Source organism: Cornus florida, unplaced genomic scaffold (genome assembly GCF_030987335.1).
Source record: "Cornus florida cultivar Cherokee Brave unplaced genomic scaffold, ASM3098733v1 CherokeeBrave_3.0.0_Hap2_Chr09, whole genome shotgun sequence".
NCBI lineage: Eukaryota > Viridiplantae > Streptophyta > Magnoliopsida > Cornales > Cornaceae > Cornus > Cornus florida.
The window spans coordinates 91032516-91055074 of record NW_026775579.1 but is presented as its reverse complement, the minus strand read 5'-3'; the positions used below and the strand labels follow the sequence as shown (position 1 = coordinate 91055074).

General features: G+C 31.6%; 1 protein-coding gene across 1 annotated transcript; it reads right to left on the bottom strand.

The window, feature by feature from the left end:
* Nucleotides 1-2133: 2133 nt before the first annotated feature.
* On the bottom strand, nucleotides 2134-5661 carry LOC132275128 (thermospermine synthase ACAULIS5-like). Its single transcript, XM_059776530.1, has 10 exons — nucleotides 5303-5661; nucleotides 4538-4604; nucleotides 4280-4374; nucleotides 4055-4157; nucleotides 3591-3679; nucleotides 3305-3461; nucleotides 3132-3207; nucleotides 2955-3013; nucleotides 2528-2664; nucleotides 2134-2434 (listed from the first exon to the last, which is right to left on the bottom strand). The coding sequence occupies exons 1-10, from the start codon at nucleotides 5488-5490 to the stop codon at nucleotides 2347-2349; spliced, it is 1059 nt and encodes a 352-aa protein (XP_059632513.1). The 5' UTR covers nucleotides 5491-5661; the 3' UTR covers nucleotides 2134-2346.
* Between the last annotated feature and the right edge of the window lie 16898 nt (nucleotides 5662-22559).

Here is a 22559-nt window from a genome sequence, read left to right as displayed (position 1 = left end):
TTTGGAAGTGTTACTATTTGCCATCTAGTAGACTAATCCCATACACTTTACATATATCAATATTGTTCATGAACTGGGTGATGGATTGTGTTTTCATGTTCTATGAAATTTGTGTTTTACATAGCTACAAAATAATAATAATAATAATAATAATATATAAAAAATTATCCATCGCATTTATTTTTGATTTATTATTATTTTTTTCTGTGTGTCAGTGTATAAGAATTAAGAATGAAGATGAACTTTGGGTGATGATTGTGTTTTCATATTGTATGAAAATTGTGTTTTACATCGCTATTAAATAAAAAAATTATCCATCAAATTTAAAACAAAAAAAAATGAAAAATAAGGTTATTTTTTTATATTTGTGTATAAGAATGAAGGTAATTTTTCGAATTTCCTTTCATATGAACACAATTTTTTTTTTTTTTCCTGCATTAACTAATTTTATTAGGTATAATATTTGTTAATTCATCCAGAAATCTAAAATTAATGGAATGTGACGGTGTTTATTATTTCTCAAATTCTTTAAAATATTTTAGAATTATACATTCAACCAGAGATAATTCTTACAAAAGAAAAGTATCTTAGGTAGTACCATGGGTGATAATAGCGGAGGATGGACATGGATGAGAGTCATCCTAATAACCAAGTAAATCATATCCAAAGAAAAGGGAATGAAATTGAGCATGATAGTTTTCACTGATTAATAATGGTAGGAGTAGAGGTATAAGAAATGCCAACTATGCCCAACTACCTATCTTTAGTGTCCTAATGAGTCAGAAAGAATTTGTGTGAATGTAGTTTTTATTGTTTGAAGAATACTTTACAAAGACTTGCTTGCTTGGTGAGTAGCAAATGGGCTCCCTCCCCCTATTTATAGGCCAAGAGCCTTACAACAAATGGTTATGATCTATCTAAGTGTCTACAATCCAACTGAAGTATTCTAGAATTGGGTTAGACTCTAGGCTACTCTAGAGTGCTATGTACAACTCTAGATAAGTCTGCATAACTCTGGTGAATTCCATACAAGTCCACACTTGTGTAGATAAGAATATTACTGCCATGCAGACTACCCATGTCAATCATCCTATTTGGGCGTGTGGCTTAAACTTTCAAGGCGGAGTGTCACATAAGGCCTTGTTTGGCTCCTTATGTATGGTTTATTAGGTTTTTGCAATTTTGAACCTACTTTGAAGACCTTAGTGCTCCTTCTGTATGGTTTGTTAGGTTTTTGCAAGTTGGAACCTGCTTTGAATAGCTTAGTGCATGCCAAGACTTGTAGTCTCTGATATTAGGGTGCTCTATTAGCAGACCTTTTTTATTCAAGACAGAGCATCTACCCTAAAGACGGGTTTCCAGAAATGTGTCTGAAAATGTGGACTGCCTGCGCCTGGGTAACATCCCAATATTAAAAACCAAACATATAAAAACATCAGTCTGCATTAATAATTGAGGAGTCTAGTAACTTTAAATAATTTGTTTATACTTCATAATATTCTCGGTATGCTCTGCCTTAGCAACACCATAGTTTTTTAGGGTGGGACAGGACCACGGATTTAGTGGGCTAATGTGTAATTATCAAACACTAATGATATACTATAAGGTGGATCAAACACTTAAACTTGACATGTTCCCTCTTTGAATGACCACAGCTCTTTAGGCTGGCCCATGATATAATAGGATTCAGTGGGTCAATTTTTAATTTTATATGATCATCCTTTTTTAGCTTTAATTGTATCTGTTTCTATGGGTTATGTTTTGAAAGTAATTTATATAATATGTTGTATCGTTGAAGTACTTGTGTTTGATTCATATATATATATATATATATCTAAGTTTTCAGATTCTAAACCCAAGAATATGGAGATATGGCAAAATATCTGTATTATTCAATGTTCTTATTTTCATTTTTAAAACATAATAACACTTATATTAAACAGAAACACTTAACATAATCATTTCAATTGTTTTGCAAAAATAATGTGAGAAAGTTAGTACGATAAAAGAGTTTTATACATATATAAATCTTGAATTGTTAGATATGCTTGAATCTCACTCCTTTTGAAGAGTCCATGTAACATATCTTGGATCTCAGATTCAGGTTCAAACAATATAGTTCCATAACACATCTTTCTAATGAAACAAACAAGGATCCATTACCATTATATCATTCCTTTCAAGTAACTACATAAGCAAATGGAAAACAAAGGTGGGATAAAGAAGAAGAAAGACACTTCTTTTTGAAACCAATAAAAAAACATTTTAAAAGGGCAAGTTTGCTTTCAACTTGCAGTCTTTCTGTGTCTCTGTGATTTTGTTAGGGGCTCCCTTCTATTTCAACTCTCAAGCTTGATTGTGTTTGTAGGCGGTACCATGGCCATATATGAACCTTGCAGTTCCCTCTGTGTAGACATGAGTCTCGTTATCCAGTCTGTCAAACAATCTCAAATTATTAGTTAAATCATATAAACTTTAAAGAAAACTGTAAAGGCGTAGAATGAGAATTAAATTGGATAGGCCTTACGATTTCCGAACAGCTTTGCTCAAGGTAGAGGCTGATGTGAATGTTTTGCCGTCAAGATATCTGTTCTCCCCCTTGATCCTCTGTTCCATTCTTTGGTCCAATTCATTGGCATTCAGCACAAATGGAGCATCCGATGCCTGTCAATTATTACATTTCATAGGCATTGTTGTTAATCGATACAAAAGTCCGAGTAGGTTTATCAGTGTTTCTACTAATGCCCTGATGTATTGATATTATGCTGCTACTATATCGGAAATCCTTGCCTCACATGTTTTACAAACACACACACGCGCGCACACATCATCTAAAAGTTTAGAAGCTCATTTCTTCCATTTTGGAGATCCAAATTAGCACAAATTTTCTTGTTCTCCAAACAGGATGATGGGAAAATTTTCAACAAAGATGAATAGAGTCCGAGTTATTATACCATGACCCATCCCCAAATGTCAGCATAGGAAGGAATATGAGCAGAATAAGGCACAACATCTGCAAGTGAAAAAGGGTGAAGTAAACAACCAGTTGGCTTTTCAATCTGATTTAAGAAAAAATCAAACAGAAGAGTGTATTAAGGCAGATATGCCTTATGTTTTCTAATGTCACTTACATTTGAAAACCTGCCTTAGAGTATTGTAAATGCAAGAGAAAACTTCTGTGTGACTGAACACTCCAGCTGGTCCTGCCTGCAACACGTAAAAAGAAAAACTATTTAATTTTCCCTTTCTTTTTCTGTCTACACAAACACAGACATAGAATACATAAGCAGATACATATACATGCCTGTGTCACAAAAATGCCACCCTGGTTAAGTTTAGGTTTAATAATGGATTCATAGAAGGATTTTGTGTAGAGTTGGTAACATGGGCCTCCTTCTATTGGGTCAGCAAGGTCTCCTATGATCACATCATAGCACTCTTCTCTGCTTTCAAGCTCAGCCCTGCAACACATATAATAATATGAATGCTTATATATATATATATATATATATGAATGCTTAATAAAGTACTTAAGAGTTAGTCAACCATAAAAAACAGTGACACCTAAATAGGCAGTGAATAATAGGAACCTGGCATCATTGATAATGAGCTCGAGTCTTGGATCACAAAAGGCTTCTCTGTTTACCACCAAGTATGACTTGCAAAAATCCACCACCTCCTGCACCATAGAATATGCAGTATTAATAAATACTACTCTAATTCCATTTTACCTTCTTTCGCTGTTGCTTTGTCCGAGTAATTTTTAGAAAAAGCGCGACATGAGCCAAAAAAATTTCGTTGTTCATACTAATTTTTGTGTTACATGTGATAAAGGCCACATCAAAGGCAGATTTTTCTTGCTTAACACTAATTGTGATCTTATCTATTGTGCTAAAAGTCATATAAGGGTACAAGACAAAGAGTAAATTAGTCATTTTCTTGTCTTGGAAAACCATAAAGTAAAACATACAAGATGAAGAGAAGGAATTAAAAGTTGAGCATACATGAAAAAAAGAAAAGAAAAGGGAGAGTAAAGGAAGGAAAAAAGAGGTACCTCATCAATGTCGCACATGAGAACCTTCTCCACTGTCTTGTGTCTAAGTAATTCTCTTGCGGTGGAACCTTCACCTCCTCCCATGATGAAGATGGTTTTCGGACTGAAATTGCATAATGCATACATAATTAGATGGTAGGAATCTACATAAACCAGACAATAAGCTAGAAGGGACTTGTAAAAATTGAAGTGGCTAGAAAACATTTACAGATTGAGAAAAAGTACTTTGAGTGATGAAGAAGTGCTGGATGAACAAGAGATTCATGGTAAATGAACTCATCTATCTCAGCACTTTGAAGCTTTCCATCAATAACTAGAGCCTGTTGTATAAAAACAGAGATGATTTAGCATAACCAAAGAAACAAGAATATACTAAACTCTCTCATGTACAAAAACATAATAAGTAATTAGGTGTGTATCATTTTGTATGTATATATGTGTGTGTGTGTAATAATGTTTGAAATGTTAGTATAAATTGTGAACCTTTCCAAAGGGCTTTGTGTCCAAAAGTTGAATGTCCTGGAACTGAGTTGCTCCTGTATGCAAAATACTGCAGCAAAAAATATGAAATAATAGTAATAATTTTGATATTCAAAGGCAAGTTTAAATTTCAATAGCAATAGTCTTCTGACTTTTAAATCGTTAAATTTTGAGGAAAAAAGAACCATAGAAACTTCTCTGCTTTTAAGAATGCTACTTGTTTAGGCTACAAAAGCTTTGCTGATCAGAGCACTATAAGGTTATATAAAAAGATGATCCAAAATCTAGAAAAACACCTAGCAGACAATTGGAAGGAACTTTTGTTTTGTCTCACTCAGTGAAAAGATGGCTTCCTTTGCCTTCATATAGCCTTATTATTATTTTTGTTGAAATCTCACAGGGTTCCATATAAAACAAGATAATATATTCTTTTCCACACAACTTTCCTATATTTAATTTCAAAAAAATAATAATAATAAATTTAAAAAATAAAGGCAATACTATTTAGACCTAAAACTTTAACAGAACCTTAACCAATGAATTTTGGATGGAGTGAATAAATTTTATCTTTAAGCTTATCCACTTCATCTAATGGATAAAAACTCCAGGCTAGTCATTTTTAGGCATAAGCGTGAATATTGAAAATATGAGAAAGAAGAAAAACAAAACAACACACATTTGTGTGGTTTTATTGTATGTGAGATTGATCTCAAACAACTAGGAAATGGTGTATTTTTTGGATTTCACAATATGAATAGATATTAATACCGGTTGAGAGCAAAACACCATCTCAAGTTCTCTTCAATCTCTTCTTCATACCAACAGCTCTTCCTCTGACCTCCTCCTGCTACCACTGTGTGACCATTGCCGTTAACGACAGCGTGACCATGGCCATTAACGACACCATTTCCATTTCCATTAAGATTAATCCCGTTAGAGCAAGAAATATCAGCCATTTTCTTACAGCTCAATATGATTTCTCACTAGATAGATAGAGAAAGCTCAATATGGCGCACTATAGAGAGAGAGAGAGAGAGAGAGAGAGAGAGTGAGAAGGGATGGAGAGAAGTGAAGGGTAAGTGCACAATATAAAGAAGAAAAGGTGGCAGAGAAATCGAAAAGGGGTATGATTTTGGTTGGGTATGAAATCTATTGAAGTGGGCGTCTTCAAATACTCTACTAAAAAGATAATAAAAAATCTTCATGGATGTTCGTAACTAACAGAAAAAGAAATGAGAAAGTGAAATGACTATTAGAAGTTGCGGTTTCTAAGGTTGATTTGCTCGCGTGGGGCTCTTCTCTTTGTGGGTGGTAATCATATATGATAAAATATATATACGATGAATGGATCAATGAATGTGACAAGATGTGTAAAAAATAAAATTAATATCACCAATTAATTCAATTAATATAAGATAAAGGTAAGAATAATGCTAATGATAATATTTTCTCGGTATAAACTTGTGTATTTTTATGTGTCAAGGACACAATACGTGTATGTGAGCACAAATAGACATCTTGGATTGGAAGTCTTATACTAAATTTTATTCAATTTCAAATCTAAGACATTAATTGTATATAATATACAATGGGAATATAAATTCACTTTGTGTATGGAACATTAATTGATTTTTATGATTAATATGACCATATATAATTTATGTATTGATTGTACAGACATATCTAGCTTTGCATATATTAACGAGTGGGTGAGAGAGGAGTCTGAATTTTGGGCCTTTTGAACACACAAAGAAATCGGTGAGCCCCAAGTTGCTGGTGTAAGCCTTTATGCATAGGTTTACGTATTGTTTAGGTCTACCATAATTTACCTAGTATATATCGTTCTTCTAATTGTTTAATTAGCTGGTGGACTATAAGTTTCACGTGCGCAGTCCAATAGGCTCTTCCCACGTAGGACTTTCTATGTGATGATATGTAGACAAAGAATGGCATGAAATAAGCTGTTAATGCCGCTAAATAAATAGTATCATATATCATGTAATGTGTGTGTATCTCTGTGTGTGTATTTATATATATATATATATATATAGAGAGAGAGAGAGAGAGAGAGAGAGAGAGAGATATTTATCCTCGAAGCAGATTAGAGTTGATCTTACATGGAGGAAAAGGATAAAAGATGATGATTGAGGGGGTGACAAATACCGAAAATTAGGGTTATTCTTTCATCTTTAGAGAATTGTTGGGATTCTTGGTTTTTGAGGGGGGCGTGCAGTGGAAATAATGATTCATATTCTCTTTGCTAAAAAGATAAACGGCGTGCCAAGCCAGGGGTACCTCATCATCACCATCACCATCAACATCAATCCTCCCAACCCAACACAAAAAAGATTTCAACCCCACCATCAAATGCCCAATGTAAAAACACTTGATGCCCATTTTTTACTCTAATGCCCAATAGCCAATATGAGTTACAGAGTGTCTGTGTGTCTCTCTCTCTCCACCATTCTGTTTGCCACTTGTCAGCTGATGATCTCCTTATGTGACAACATTGTGGGCCCCAGAGGGACCCACAAGCATAGTTTAACTGCTGATGTCAATGTTGCATCAGAATGATGTGCATGCCCCCCTTCTGCCCCCTCTGGAGAGCATGGTAAGAGTTGTTAAATATTGTTCATGGGATGCATTGCAGGCCAACTATGAATACAAAGAATCATCTCTATAGGGTTTTATGTCTCTTTGGTGGGGGTTGATGATGGATTCACCCACCTCTTGTTTTGGAAAGTTATGATGCCCACAAAGCTCCATTGCTTCTTTCTTATGTTACCCTACTTATAACTTGTAAAAATAATAAAAAAAATAAAGATAAGTCGAAACCTTATGTCATGTGTCTGTTAGATAATGTATGCTTTAAGCATGGTTTTCGGTCTGTTCATAACCTTTTTTAAGGGTTTAATACTGTTACATACTTTCATAAACCAATCGGTTTACACTGATATTTGTCCGAATCTGTTACACGGGCAAACCATGATTTTAGGTGAGACACATTATTCTCATTAAAAATATATCTATAGGCATAAAAGCCTTTATATATTAAGTGGGACACATTATTCTCATTAGCCTTTATATTTTATTCCTAAATTATCAACCTACGTAGTAGTGTTCAAGAAAGAATTATATATTGTTACGACCCTGAGGTGCCTGTAAAGGAAAGTTGGCAACCTTAATGCCCGACTGTTGTGCGGTCATAGTAGGAGTTCCCCTCCTAGCAAGTCGAGAACTATGAGAAGACAGAGCAGGCTGTGGTGGTGGTTTAAAACTTGATTGAATTGTAGCTGAGTGTGCCGGCCTCTACTGTGATCCCTTGTCACTTCATGTGTCTCCACCTCGTTGTGAACAATCCCGAATCATATAGCCCTGCTGGTCACACCCATAACAAGTTCTCGATGCCATAGAAATTGTGGACGAATTCATAGGACAATTAGACTTGTAATGTCCAGGTTGCTGGTACTGAAAAAAACGACTCCATTGCTAACTGACCTAGCTGGTATAGGAATAGTAGGAGCGGATCGTGTAGGCTGCTGCCTCTGAAACTGCGAAGAACCACCCTTGTGCTTCTTTCCTACCTGGCCCTCAGAAGATGGCCCCACGTTCCTTTTCTGCTTCCACGGCTAGGGGTTTTCATTCCGGTTCTTAGCTTCAGCATCTATCACTAGCCTAGGCTCTCTCCACTACCTCGGTGTACCAAACTTGTAACGACCTGAACCCGTAAATTAAACCTGGATAGCGATTCTGACCCACGAGTTCGGGTCGTTACATATATGCTATTTCAGCAAAAAAAAAAAAAAAACCCGTTGAAATAGCAAACCGAATAGCTTGATTGATTACATTGATTCTTTTTTGCGATTTTTCCTATAACCCGCAATGGGTGTAAAATTTAAATTTATACCCACTCCAACGATAAATAAATAGTTCTCATACTCGGTAGCCAATAGATGCATGCAAAGAAACTATTATATAGTCCTGTGTTAATGATCATTCGACACTTAAAGAAATGTGTCAGCAAAGTGTAGGCTTTATTCAACTTTTTGCTTAGATGTCAACTGTTGATTGATATAAACGAATGGTTCGGGTCGATGCAATAATTTCTTACTAAGTGGCCCAAATGGATCCCAGACTAAGGCATCAAATGGCTATAAGCCATTTGATCTTGAATTTTAGGACGTTATTTGTTTCACTGCAACCATCATTTCTTTTGGAAAAAAAAAAAACACACCAAATTAAAGTAATGCTATCAAATGAATTCTCTTTATTAAGATTGAAATAAGATTATTCTTAATTTATTTTTCCATTCACAGATCTGGATAACCTCATTATAATTTTTAAATTTTAAAAGTAGGCATGACAGCCCCTGAGTCACTCATCAAATGATTCATTTGATTTATTAAACCTTAATTGTCTGCTGCACCTCAAAAGTGATTCATTTTGTCCCTCATACCTCATAATGTCTGATTACACATTACTCAATTTGCTGTTCTAACAATTTGTCAATTTGCCTCATGTGTTTGTTTACCTTTATGTGTTTATTTATGTATATTTGTACTTTTCTGACTAGGATTAATGGGAGAATTGTACAATAAGTGTGTTATATGAGAGTGGATTGGTATCAATTCTTTGACAAAATCATGCATTGTGAAGTAGACTAATTATTATTTTGAGATAGTCGACAAAAACTAACTCTCAAAATGTGCTTCTTTATTGATTGTCATTGACATTTTTTACTTAATATTTGTCATTTTATTAGATTTTACTATGTTGAAATGATGGATAAATTCGTTTCACCATGTTCAAATAATGACACATTGAATCAATTATGTCACAAATTACATGCGCCACCGTTTATTATAAGTCTTATCATAATTTTTGAGAGTTAATACAAGCTAACTCTAAATATTACTGTCTTTTTTAAATTACCATATGGTGCAAGTCTCACAATAATTTTTGACAGAGGCAGCACAAACTAACTTAATTTGTGCTATTCTTTATTTTTTATTATTATTATTAAAAAAGTGCTTAAGGGTTTTTTTTTTTTTTTTTTTTTTTTTTTTTTTTTTCTAATTTTCGTTGTCATTGACATTTGCTACTCAAGGATTGGAATTTAAGTAGATTTTACCCAGTTGAAATGTCGACATTTTGAACCAGTTTTATCAGAAGCTAGGGTGAGCCAAGTTTCATACATTGGAGTCCTTGATGACATGCCACATTGCGAAGAATACACAATTACACACACACACACACACAAATATTCACATATGTGGTAAATAAATAAATAATAATAAATAAATAAATAAATTTAAGCTTGATTTAGAATCGACAAATATTATTTTGAGAGTCGACAAAAACTAACTCCCTTCATATATTATTTTTTATTAAAAAAATGTGTTTCTTTCGTTGATTGTCATTGACATTTTCTACTCAATATTTGACATTTTATTAGGTTTTACCATGTTGAAATGATGGACAAATTTGGTGAAATGATGACAAATTGAATCAATTGTATCACAAGTTAAGTGTGCTACCGTTTGTTATACGTCTTATCATGATTTTTGAGAGTTAATACAGGCTAACTTTGTATATTACGTACTAATGTTTTTTTAATTACCATATGTTAGAAGTCTTACAATAATTTTTGAGAGAGGCAGCACAAACTAACTTAATTTGTGTTATTCTTTATTTATTATTATTATTAAAAAAGTGGTTAAGGTTTTTTTTTTTTTTTTTTTTGGTTATAATTTTCGTTGTCATTGACATTTGCTACTCAAGTATTGGAATTTAAGTAGATTTTACCGAGTTGAAATGTCGACAATTTGAACCAGTTTTATCAGAAGCTAGGGTGAGCCAAGTTTCATACATTGGAGTCCTTGGTGACATACCACATTGCGAATAATACACAATTACACACACAAACGCGCGCGCACACACCACACACACACAAATATTCACATATGTGATAAAACGGTAAAAAAAAAAAAAAAAAAAAAAAAAAAAAAAAAAATTAATGAATTTAAGCTTGATTTAGAATCGAAGAAGAATTGAACCTGATGTAGCATGTGGCTGCTAAAAGAGCTCCAATTTAAATATTGTATAATTTTGCTTATTATATTGAATTTGTTTATGGTGTACAAACTTAAATATTTGGCTCACCTTTTATTTTTTCCTTTTCTCAAGAAAAAAAAGTCATACTCATTTATTCTTATAGACACTTCCCTCTTACCTTTCATTTTTTATTTTTTGTTTTTAAAAGTAAATACCATTAAACCACATGCCTCATGGATTAGTAGTACAATTTAAACTATTGTTTGTTATTTTTCTTATACATGATAATTAAGACTTGAGAACAACGCTACCCACTCACACCTAACTCAAGGACTTAACAGGCATGTGGTATGGATATCTTCCACCTCTAAATTTGAAATCTATATTAGGAATTTGTTTTGTTACAGTTTTTCTTTTTCTTAAATTTGAAGCACCATGCACATTAATGATGAAGAAACTCGATAAGAGTCATCGTCAATGGAGGAGAAAATAAGTTCAATTACATTTTAACCCTCAAATTCATACCTAACTTGAAAATAAAATGCTCACTTTTTCATACTCGAGGACACCTAACTCAAGGACTTTTAATGTCCTGTTCGGTTGGAGTGAATGAGAAATGAAAGAAAGGAAGAGGGGGATGATGGTCGAGGCATCTCTTGGCATAGCAATATAAGTTATTTCCCCCACTTTTTGATTGAATGTAAGTGATAATGGAAATGATGGATGGGGTACTCCTTTTTTTTTTTCTTTTTCTTTTTCTTTTTTTGGTTGAAAGGAGGAAAGGAAAAAATTTTATTTCTTTTTACCAATATACGCTCATTATATTAAATTATAAAAAATCAAGTTTTTTTTAGTTGAAAGGTTAAATTGATATTTTATATAAGTATTTAGGTAATTATTCATTCTTTTTCTCTTTCCATCTGCCCAATTTTGGAGAAAACTTAAAGCAATGAGGAATGGTATGTTTTGACTTTTTCTTCAAATTTTCAAAATTTGAAATCGAAATAATTAAATTGAAAGATGAATGTATAAGAGCATTTTCAACCGTCGTGTATATATTTTTGTGTAAATCTGATGTGTCAGAGTAGATTTACACAAAAATTTTGTATTACCTATTTTTAGCTCCAACGGTTATTTTATACCTTCTGTGTAAAAAAATATCCCCCGCTAACAACCAACCACGTGTCATACCCAAGGCTTTACATAACTTTTACAAACTTACTTAATTCATTTACTTTTTTGCGATTAAACCTCATGTCCCAACCCTCCCTCAATTAGGAAAAAATTAATAATTTCCCCTTATATTTCACTTTCTACACACACAAAAAATATGCAAAAACAATTGCGATTGAATTGACTAATCACCAAAAAAGAAAAAAAAAATTAATTTGTATAACTGTATCAAACAACAATTATATAAAATCATGATTAAAATATATATCGAATCTTTGGCTAGTACATATTTATCTCATTAGAATAGATTGTAAAAGGATAAAAAATTTAAAAAAACCTATAATCTATGGTGATGATTATAGAAGATAAGATGAAACGAAAGTGATAAATCAAACTACTTTTGTTAAAAAAGAAAAAAAGAACATAAAAGATGGTTTCTTACCTTGCCGCGAGTTGCAGATTCTTATTTATGGCACTCTAAAAGTGGGAAACAAAGAGGCGTAAAGGAATGAGAGAGAAGAAAGAGATTTGCAAGTGGAAAATGGGGAGGAGAGAGAAAATATGTTTACGTGGCTGTGTAAAATACATAACCCTTTTACACATTGGTGATCTGACAGTGTATCTTAAAAGACTGTTGGAGATGAAAAAAAATTATAAATCACATGTGACAGTGTATATTTTACGCAAAAGAATTTTTTAACGAACCGCCGGAGATGTTCTAAGAATTTGTTTTTATTTTTCCACTCATTTTTCCTTAAATTTGAAGAACCGTGCATATCAATGATAAAACTTCTTTTGTTTCCTTAAAATACAAAATATATACATACATAAGAAGATGTCATGTATACGAATAAAAAAAATGACATAATAATAAAGTAAGGTTACTTCACTATAATTTAAAATTTGTCGGTTTAAAATGACAAATAACTTCTCATCGAAATAAAATTATGGACAATTCTCTCTAAATTTTGCAGTGACAACTGGCTAAATAAAGTCGCGTAAATTCATACACAATAGTAATTTCTTGATGTTGGTTCTATTAATAATATATTGCAATGGAATTAAATTAATTTTTTATTGTTATTATGTTACAAACTTACAGTGTTATCAATATAAAGTTGGTTCTATTAATAATCTATTGCAATGGAATTAAATTTTTTATTGTCATTATTTTACAAACTTACAGTGTTTTCAATATAAAGTTATTTAAAATTAGTTCATACTCGATCAAGCAACTATTAGTGAAACAATAGTCAAACGACTCAAACTATGAGCATGTATATATATATCCACATATATATGTGTGGATGTAAATAATTCTTTGAAAAGGTGAATGTGAGTACCAATTAAGAAATATGTATATATCAAAGTTCATTATTATCTCGGTAGAGTTGTTAATTGTACAGTTCTTAACTAATAGTAGTAATAATTATAGTATGTCGTTTCTTCAGGTCGTGCCCAAAAACGGTAAAAAACTGGACCAGAATGAGCCCAACTTGAAGAAAACTTTCAATGGGCCATATGCGTCATATTTTCACAGGGAGAATATGGCATGACTAATATAAACAGACAGTGTACAATCATAAGAGAGCCCACTCTCTAAGTAATGTACACCTTTTTTTTTTTTTTTTTCACCCTGGCAAGAAAACATATTATACGGCATACGGCATTTACAACAAGATCATCAAGCAGATATAGAAGATCAAAAATGCATAAAACACCATCCCAAACTAATTAACACCACTTATAGTCAAGATCAACTGTCTTGACAAGCCAAAGAAAATGTGCCAGCTATAGAAGGAAAACCACCACAACAAAAGAAAAAAACAGTGCTAGAGAAAAACCCCATGAGGTCACCCATGACGTCAGTGATGAACCCACCGAAAAAACCCACCGCCAAGAGAACCAAACACACCAGTGCAGGCACCAGAGACGGCGTTGTAAACTATAATAATTCGTGTTAAGCCATTAATCACAAATTTACATGAATCCCATATCTTAGAACTTCATGATTTTCACATATCTATAATGCATAAATAAATAGTTAGATATAAATACCTCGATTCATGATTTCAAACCTTGTTGAGATTAAATCCAACTTCTAGATCCTTTAACCACGAATTAATCTGCAACTCTGATCAACAGGCAAAGGTAAAAACTGATTTCTCTCTCTTGGCCTTTTGTACACATAAAACTTTTACGTGTTGTATCATTAATTATACATAATTGATGGAGTATATGCACTTTTATAAAGGCAGAGAGAGGACCAGTTTTCCTATTAGTAATATAATTCTACTTTCCATCAAAGTAAGAAATAAGAAAGGAAAACACTTCTTCAATAAGTAATTACCAAAAAGGTAATTATAAGTTGACCATAAATAAATAATATTAATTGATATCTATTTACTTAGCCACCAAGTAATATGTCACATGTCCAAATCATGTGGGCCACAATTAAATAAATAATCTTACATTCTCCTACTTGGCACATATGATAACTTCTGTAGTGATTTAGTAAAATAGTCATTAGTGTGCACCATAAATCAAATTAAGGCATTAAGTTGGTTATCATAAATACTATGGTAAATAAACTACTAATGTGAGTCATGGCGGCTGTATGTCCTTAAATGACACAGTCCCTTCCATGCACCACAACACTAGTAATCTATTCAACATAGTTTATAAATGAGAAGTATCAATAATGATCTAACAATAATGTCTTTTCCAAGACTATTCCTATTACCACTTATTAAAGTAATACGTACATGTACATTAATTAATAGGAAATATCAGAAACACATTTAATCAGCGCAAAATGTCAAATATATATAAGCAATATTTAAGTAATTCACAATTAAAAAATAATCATCATTGACTACATTTAAGATCCATTCTTTCAACATGTTCCATAAATGTCTTGGATGGTAGTCCATTCATTAATGGATTGCAATCATAAGTTGTGTGCTTATAATTTCAATAGACATTCGTTGTTTCTAAATATCTTCTTTAATGATAAAGTATTTCAACTTTAGAATACTTATCATTTTTCATACAAGAAGATCAACAATTGCAGCATAAATTTTCAGCAATCTGAAAACGGTACCCATAACTCCAAGTCCTGAAATAAATTCTGCAACCATAAATTATAACCTCAAAGCATACTACAAATTAAAATTTCATAATAGACAAAGTAATCATAAATTACTTTACACTTTTTCATAATATTGTTCCTCCAACCAAATCTTCTAGAACTCTTTCAATATATGCTTTATGAGACAATTCTAAAAACAAATCAATGTGATCTATAATGAAATATTTCTATTCCTATCACATAGGATGCCTAATCCATATATTTCATTTCAAAGTTCTTAGAGATAACTTTTAGTTTCATATAATAAACTAAGATCACTACTAACAAATAAATATCATCAATATATAGAATCAGAAATATAAACTTACTCCCACTAACCTTCTAGTATATACACTGATTAATAGTATTTTTCTTAAAACCAAAAGAAATAATGGTATCATTAAACTTAATATACCATTGTTAGGAAGTTTGTTTAAATCCATATATTGGCTTCTTAAGTTTACGGACCATGAATTCTTTACCCTCTAATATGAAGTCTTCAAGTTGTTCCATATGGACTTCCTCTTATAAACTCCTATTCATAAAAATTGTATTCACATCCATTTGATGTAATTCTAAATCATAATAAGCTATTAATGCCATGATATTTTAAAAGATTTCTTCTTAAATACTAGAAAGAAGATTTCTTTATAATCTCTTCATTCATGACACTAATCCATTTAGTAAAATCATTACTGTTAATGGCTTGTGAATATGTAACCGGATCCGTATATATCTTACTATATATCAAAATCAGATTCTTGCAGATATATCACATAGTCATCCGGAATAGCAGATCTCATTTCTTTTTAAGATCATCTTAATGTTATTCCTTATGATTCTTCTACAATCTATTCATTGGTGACAATCTCATTATAGAGTTGTTGATCATTTAATTGTTCTTCGTTGTTATACGGTTCAACAACTGAAGGAACAATTATTTCCTTATAAGTTATGGGTAAAGATATTTGTACCCTAACTTCTGAAATGATCAAATTCTTATTTTTATCACTCCCACTGATTTCACCATTCTTAATGAATCTGATATTACCAGTTTCAATAATTATCGTACTATGTTTCGGATACTAAAACTTGTACCCTTTAGATTACTTAATATCCACAACATTATGGGTAACGAGGAATTACTTAACATACTCCTAACCAATTCCATAAGAGTACGATTACGCTTTACAGGTACACGCTTCTGCTGTAGCATGTATAGCAAAGTGTATTGAACACAAATGGCATACATTTCAAGGAGTTTAACAAACGGTTAGAGTATTAACCTGTTTCATCATACTTTACATAATATTCACCACCTCTATATGACCTTATGATTTTCACTTTCTATCTAGTTGTTTTTGAACCTCATTTATGTATACTTCAAGAGTACCCACTGTTTGAGATTTTTCATTCAACAAATAAATATATCCATAACGTGAAAAATCAACTATAAAGGCGATAAAATACTTTTCTCCTCCAAAAGATGGAACATCAGAAGGTCTACAAATAATTTCAAGAAGCTATGTACTTATTGTGGCTCATTTCTTTGTGCGTTTAGTTTGTCTACGCTTAATACAATCTACACACACATCAAAATCAATAAAGTTTAGATTTAGAAAAATCACATCCTTTACTAATTTTCCTAACCTTTCACTAGATATTGACCTAGTCTTTTATGCCAAAGATAAATTTTCTATTAATTGAGCTACGCTTAATTCTAACATTATGATACAAGATCAAAAGAATTTTAATAAATAAATCATCAAATTTGAATTTACAGAAATCATCAACAACAATACCATAACTCACAAATTATAATTTCTTAAATAAATATCATTACCAAATTTAAATGAAAAACCATTAATATAAAGTTTTTGAAATAAAATCAAATTATGGGAAATTGAATAAACATAAAAAATTTAAAATAATAATTTAAATAAAATCCATTGTCTAATATTAAACATAGTGTCACAATGGTTTTAACAAAACTTTTTCCCAATTATCATAAATAAGAAATTCTTATTTGAATTTGTGGTTTAGGCCATAAAAAATTCTTGCATCTATTAGAAACATAAATATTAGTACTTAAGTCAACCTATCATGTATTAAAAAGAATTTTAACAAGTAATTCGTAATATACAAAAGCCAAAAGCGTACTTTTCTTTTTCGAATCATTCTTTATATGTCATGTAATCTTTCTAAAAGTGTTCAATACATTAATGACACTTTTTCATTATTACATTACTTTCTTTTAGTAGATTGACCTAAATCTTTTAATTTTTGGTGTTACTCACTTAATGCCTTTTCTGACTTATTCCCAAATTTCTTTCTAGTTTCTTGAGTCATCAGATGAACATAATGATTACTTGCTGCTTAAGCTTTGTCTCCTCCTAAATTAACATAATGGTCAATTCTTTTACTTTCCACTTGTCTTAATAGTGTTAATTCGAAATGACCCATACCGAGTAGACAAAAATTGAGATAAATTGAATAAGAAAATTCTTATCCACAATCATCCATAAGGTTCTCAATTTGGTAGCAACATTAGTCATTCTAAGAACATACCCCTACATGGTTAGAGTACCAACAAAAATGTATAGTAGTGATATCAATTAATAATTTTCGTTTTAGATATTTATTTATAATACGAAAACATTCTTCTAGTTAAAATATTCCTTAGCACTATAACTATGGAAAACAATTATTCGCATAACTATAATGCTTAATCTATTCAATATCTCCCAAGCTTTATGGAAAAAAATTTCTCACTCACTGTCTTTATCATTTGAACTCAACTTACTCATTTCATTATGAGAAGTTAGTTATATTGAGAATCAGAACAGATGTAGCATGCGCACTAAGGGATGTAATAAAACAAATATAACAAGATAAAATCTTAACAACAATAATGCTTTGAGTTAACAACACGTATATATAATTTAAAAATATAAATACAATGTATAACTATAGTACCCTTTTGGGTGGCAACTATAAAATACTAATAATGATGCTTACATGTATTTATATGTATACCTTTATTGGTGATGCATTATTTAATTAAACAAATAAGTTACCTTTGGATATCTTATATTTACCTAATTAAAAAAAAAAATACATACGATCCTTTAATTTTTATTTAATCACTCGAAAATCAATTCCCTTTGAGGAATTATTTCTCATAATTAAATAAAATCAATATTCATGAATATTACAAAAAATTATAAGCATCATAATTCATGAAATACTGCAATTATGTTTACTACTAAAATTAATATTCATCAACTATTATGGTTAGGCCACTTTGGTAGCTACCAACCTTTATATAATATGAATATTAAATTAGATAGTAATTAATTTATGATTAATTATGTCTATTACAAAAATTAATATTCACCAATTATTATGATTGGGTCACTTTAGTAGCTACCAATCTTCACATAATATGAATATTAAATTAGACAGTAATTAATTCATCATTAAGTTATATTTACTACTAAAATTAATATTCATCGACCATTATGGTTAGGCCACTTTGGTAGCTACTAACCCACACATAATATGAATATTAAATTAAGTAGTAATTAATTAATTATTAATTTATCCATTTAACATTATACACACATACTCATAATTGTCAATTAAAGTTTAAGCAACTTCGATCTCAAAAACTTAATAGTCCGAAATTTCATAGAAAATATCTTTTTATTTTATATACATAATAAAATATATTACTTTATTTTTCGGACTTAAAAATCATAATTGAATCAATTAAGAATTGATTCTACAATATGTATGTATGTTTGGGTACGAAACAACAAGTTATTTGCATGTCTAATTTATTAGATTAAATTTCTAAACTCACAAATTATTCTAGAAATTCAAATTCCTAAAATAAATAAATCAATACATATATTTTATATATTCAATAACTTTAATTTTAATTTATTTTAAATTAAAATCAGAATCTTCAAATCATTGGACAAATACTTATAACAATAATTTAAACCTCTTTAATAAAATAAATAAATACACAAACTTTATGTATTTATTAATTTTTAAATAATAATAATAATGAGTCTTTGTAATCCTTTCACAACTGACTGTTTCTATAAAACAATAGCAAGACAAATGTTATTATTATTATTATTATTATTATTCTAATTCAAAGTTCTTTATTAGTCATGCACGAAAATCAGTAACCTAAAGCATTGAAGTTGTTTGTCTTACACACATTATGCATACGTTTGTACTATTACACATATGTAAACTATGTATCAGTAACCAACTTTCATAATTTAATTTTGGCTCGGAAATTGAGGTACCCAAACCCAAAAACCACACGGACTGATCTAAACATACGATTCTAAAAGAATGGATTGTACAATCATTTAATTTTAAATTTATACATATTATTTATGCAACTTTAATGAAAAATAATGAGTTCCTAAACCGTTAGCTCTGATACCACATGTAAACTATAATAATTCGTGTTAAGCCATTAATCACAAATTTACATGAATCACATATCTTAGAACTTCATGATTTTCACATATCTATAATGCATAAATAAATAGTCAGATATAAATACATCGATTCATGATATCAAACCTTGTTGAGATTAAATCCAACTTCTAGATCCTTTAACCACGAACTAATCTGCAACTCTTATCACAGGCAAAGGTAGAAACTGGTTTCTCTCTCTTGGCCTTTTGTACACATAAAACTTTTACGTGTTGTATCATTAATTATACATAATTGATGGAGTATATGCACTTTTATAAAGGCAGAGAGAGGACCAGTTTTCCTATTAGTAACATAATTCTACTTTCCATCAAAGTAAGAAATAAGAAAGGAAAATACTTCTTCAATAAGTAATTACCAAAAAGGTAATTATAAGTTGACCATAAATAAATAATATTAATTGATATCTATTTACTTAGCCACCAAGTAATATGTCATATGTCCAAATCATGTGGGCCACAATTAAATAAATAATCTTACAGGCGTACGTCGTCAAAGGACGCAGATGCATCAGATCCACTCCCAGCACAAAACACCAAAAAGCTCCATAAAGGAGCAGACAAACAAACCCCAACTCCGGCGACCCAGCAACCAGCGACCCTAAAAAATGGTGCAGATCAGGAGATCGGAAACAAAAACTCACGATAAAACGTGAGAGAGCCGCTCACAGCGAAACCTCGATAACAGCGAGGAAAAATAACAAAAAAGGGCATGAATCTACCCACCAAATAGGCTATGTACAGCACACTGATATTATTAATCAGTGGGTGGCTGGGATCGGGACCTCCCCATTCCCATGGGAGGGAGTGGGGAAGAAGCAGATGGATGAAGGCGAGGAGCGGCGGCTAGGGTAGAGAGAGGCGAGAGAAAAGTTTTTCCAGTGTACATTTCAATGAAGTGTGAGACAAAAGTATTATGTTGTACACAAATAGAATCATCTAAAAAAAATTCATATTTTGACACTTCATTTTAAAGATTAATTGTGTCATTTCTCCCTCTAAAGACCTAGCTTATCATCAATCATCATCCTTAATAAGAAAATAAATTCCTTTATGTTGTATTTGGTGTGCATAAATGAAAATGAATGCAAGTGGGAATGGAATGTGAATGAGAATGAAATGAAATGGTCATTCTTTATCTATTGTTTGGTTGTAAATATGAAATGTGTAGGAATAGAATGATTATTATTATTGTAGTGTTTGGTTTGACCAATTTAAAATTTAGAATGGAATTAATTTCAAATTGAATTATCTAAAATATCCCTCTCAGTAAAAAATAAATTAAATTAACAAAATGATATTCTATAATAATTTTTTAAAAGTAAATGGTGGCAGTGGCGGTGGTGGATGGTGGTGACGATGGTGGTGGAGGTGGAAAGTGGTAGTTGTTTAGGTGGTGGTGTTAGAAGGCGGTAGTGGTGGCAATGGTGGAAGGCAGTAGTGGTGGATGGTGGCAGTGGTGTTGGATAGCGGCAGTGGTGTTGGTGGAAGGCATGGTAGTAGTATTGTGGTGGTGGTGGAAGGAGATAGTGGTGTAGGTGGCGGTGGTGGTTATGATTATTGAAGGTGGTAGCGGTAGAGGAAGACGGTGGTGGTAGTGGTGATGGAAGGCAGTGGCGGCGGCGACGGTGGTGGAAGGCGGCGGCGGCGGTGGTGGCATTCGAAGGAAATGGCGATCAAAGGCGATGGCGGTGGTAAAATGTAATACCCCAATATTTTAAAGGATTTATTAATTAGGATTAATTACTTTTATTTGATTTTAAAATGATTTGTTTGATTTAATTGGAATTAATTGCTTTTATTTTATTTTTAAATAATTTATTTTATTTAATTGAGTGTTATGGTTAATGGTCTTATTTTTATTAAATTTTGTTTCGTGATTGTACTTGATGAATTGGTGTGTTGGTTTGCTTTATGATAATATCATGATTGTGTTGTTTTAAGTTTCTTATTTGACTACGTGTGATTTTTATGCTAGTGTGATTTTATTGTGAATTAATTATAATTATTAGACTTAATTGGATTATTTTACTTATTTATGTTAATGGGTTTGGGCTTAAGAGGAGAGGACCCAATGGATATGGTCTTAGGCTTGGATAAAACCTTGTTGGGTTAATTAATAAAGGCCCATGGTTAAGTGATTATTTAAATGATCGTTTTTGGGTAATTATATATATATATATATATACCTTCCATAATTAATCATTAATTAATTAAATCGTATATATATAAAAATTCATGTCTTACAATGTTTAGACAACTTATATTAAAGTTACAGCTCATGAATATAATTACAATAATAAGAGTCCATAAGTCTCAGTACAGAATACAATATGCTTAGTTTTACAAAATTAGTGCGACTTAGATACAAAAATAATAAAATGATCATCGAATCCATACTAGGCCTATGGTGGAATGTCATCCGCCACTTCTTTTCCGTTTCCTGAAAAATGTTAATAAATAGATGGGTGAGCCAGCCACTCAGTAGAAGGTGCCTAAGACACACCTCTTAAAACCCTGTGAATCTAAACAAAGAATAGAGGAAAGAGAAATAGGATCATACCATTCCATGAAAATAAAATAACATCAACCACAATAACTAAAGTCATGAACGAACCATACCATGTTATAGAGTGTAATGCCTTGCAATATCGCTCCCCATTTTTTTTTTCAAAACCTTTTTCGTCATCATTTCCAAACCGTTAGTGCAACTTGGCCCATAACAACTCCATGGCACCACAAGAAAAGGATTGGCTAACTGTCTCTGTGATACCCCTCGGATCCGGGATACGGATTGATTAGGCCTAGGCCCAAACCCGAGAGATATCGAACAATTAATATGTTATAACGAACACAGATGACAAAATGAATTTAAAAATAAAACATAAGAGCTGGAAGAAACTAAAATATAAAATCCTTTAAAATTAAATACACTTAAATCCCAATACTCCAAAACCAATCCAAAACCTCCATAAGTTAAACAACTCGGAAATCCATCTCTAGTGGACCCCAAATAAAAATCCCAACTGAATGAAAGTAAAACTAAAGATAAAATCCAAATCCAATATCAGGAAGGAAATCCTACATCGTCGGTAGAATGGAAGATCGTCTTTGCTCAGTACGAACAAGCTCAAGCCTGGAACTG

Coding starts and splice junctions, on each gene's coding strand:
- LOC132275128 (XM_059776530.1), bottom strand. CDS start 5,490: ATGGCTGATATTTCTTGCTCTAACGGGATTAATCTTAATGGAAATGGA. Junction 3,462..3,590: donor CTCATTATCAATGATGCCAG/GTTCCTATTATT, acceptor TATGTGTTGCAG/GGCTGAGCTTGAAAGCAGAG. Junction 2,435..2,527: donor AGCAAAGCTGTTCGGAAATC/GTAAGGCCTATC, acceptor ATTGTTTGACAG/ACTGGATAACGAGACTCATG.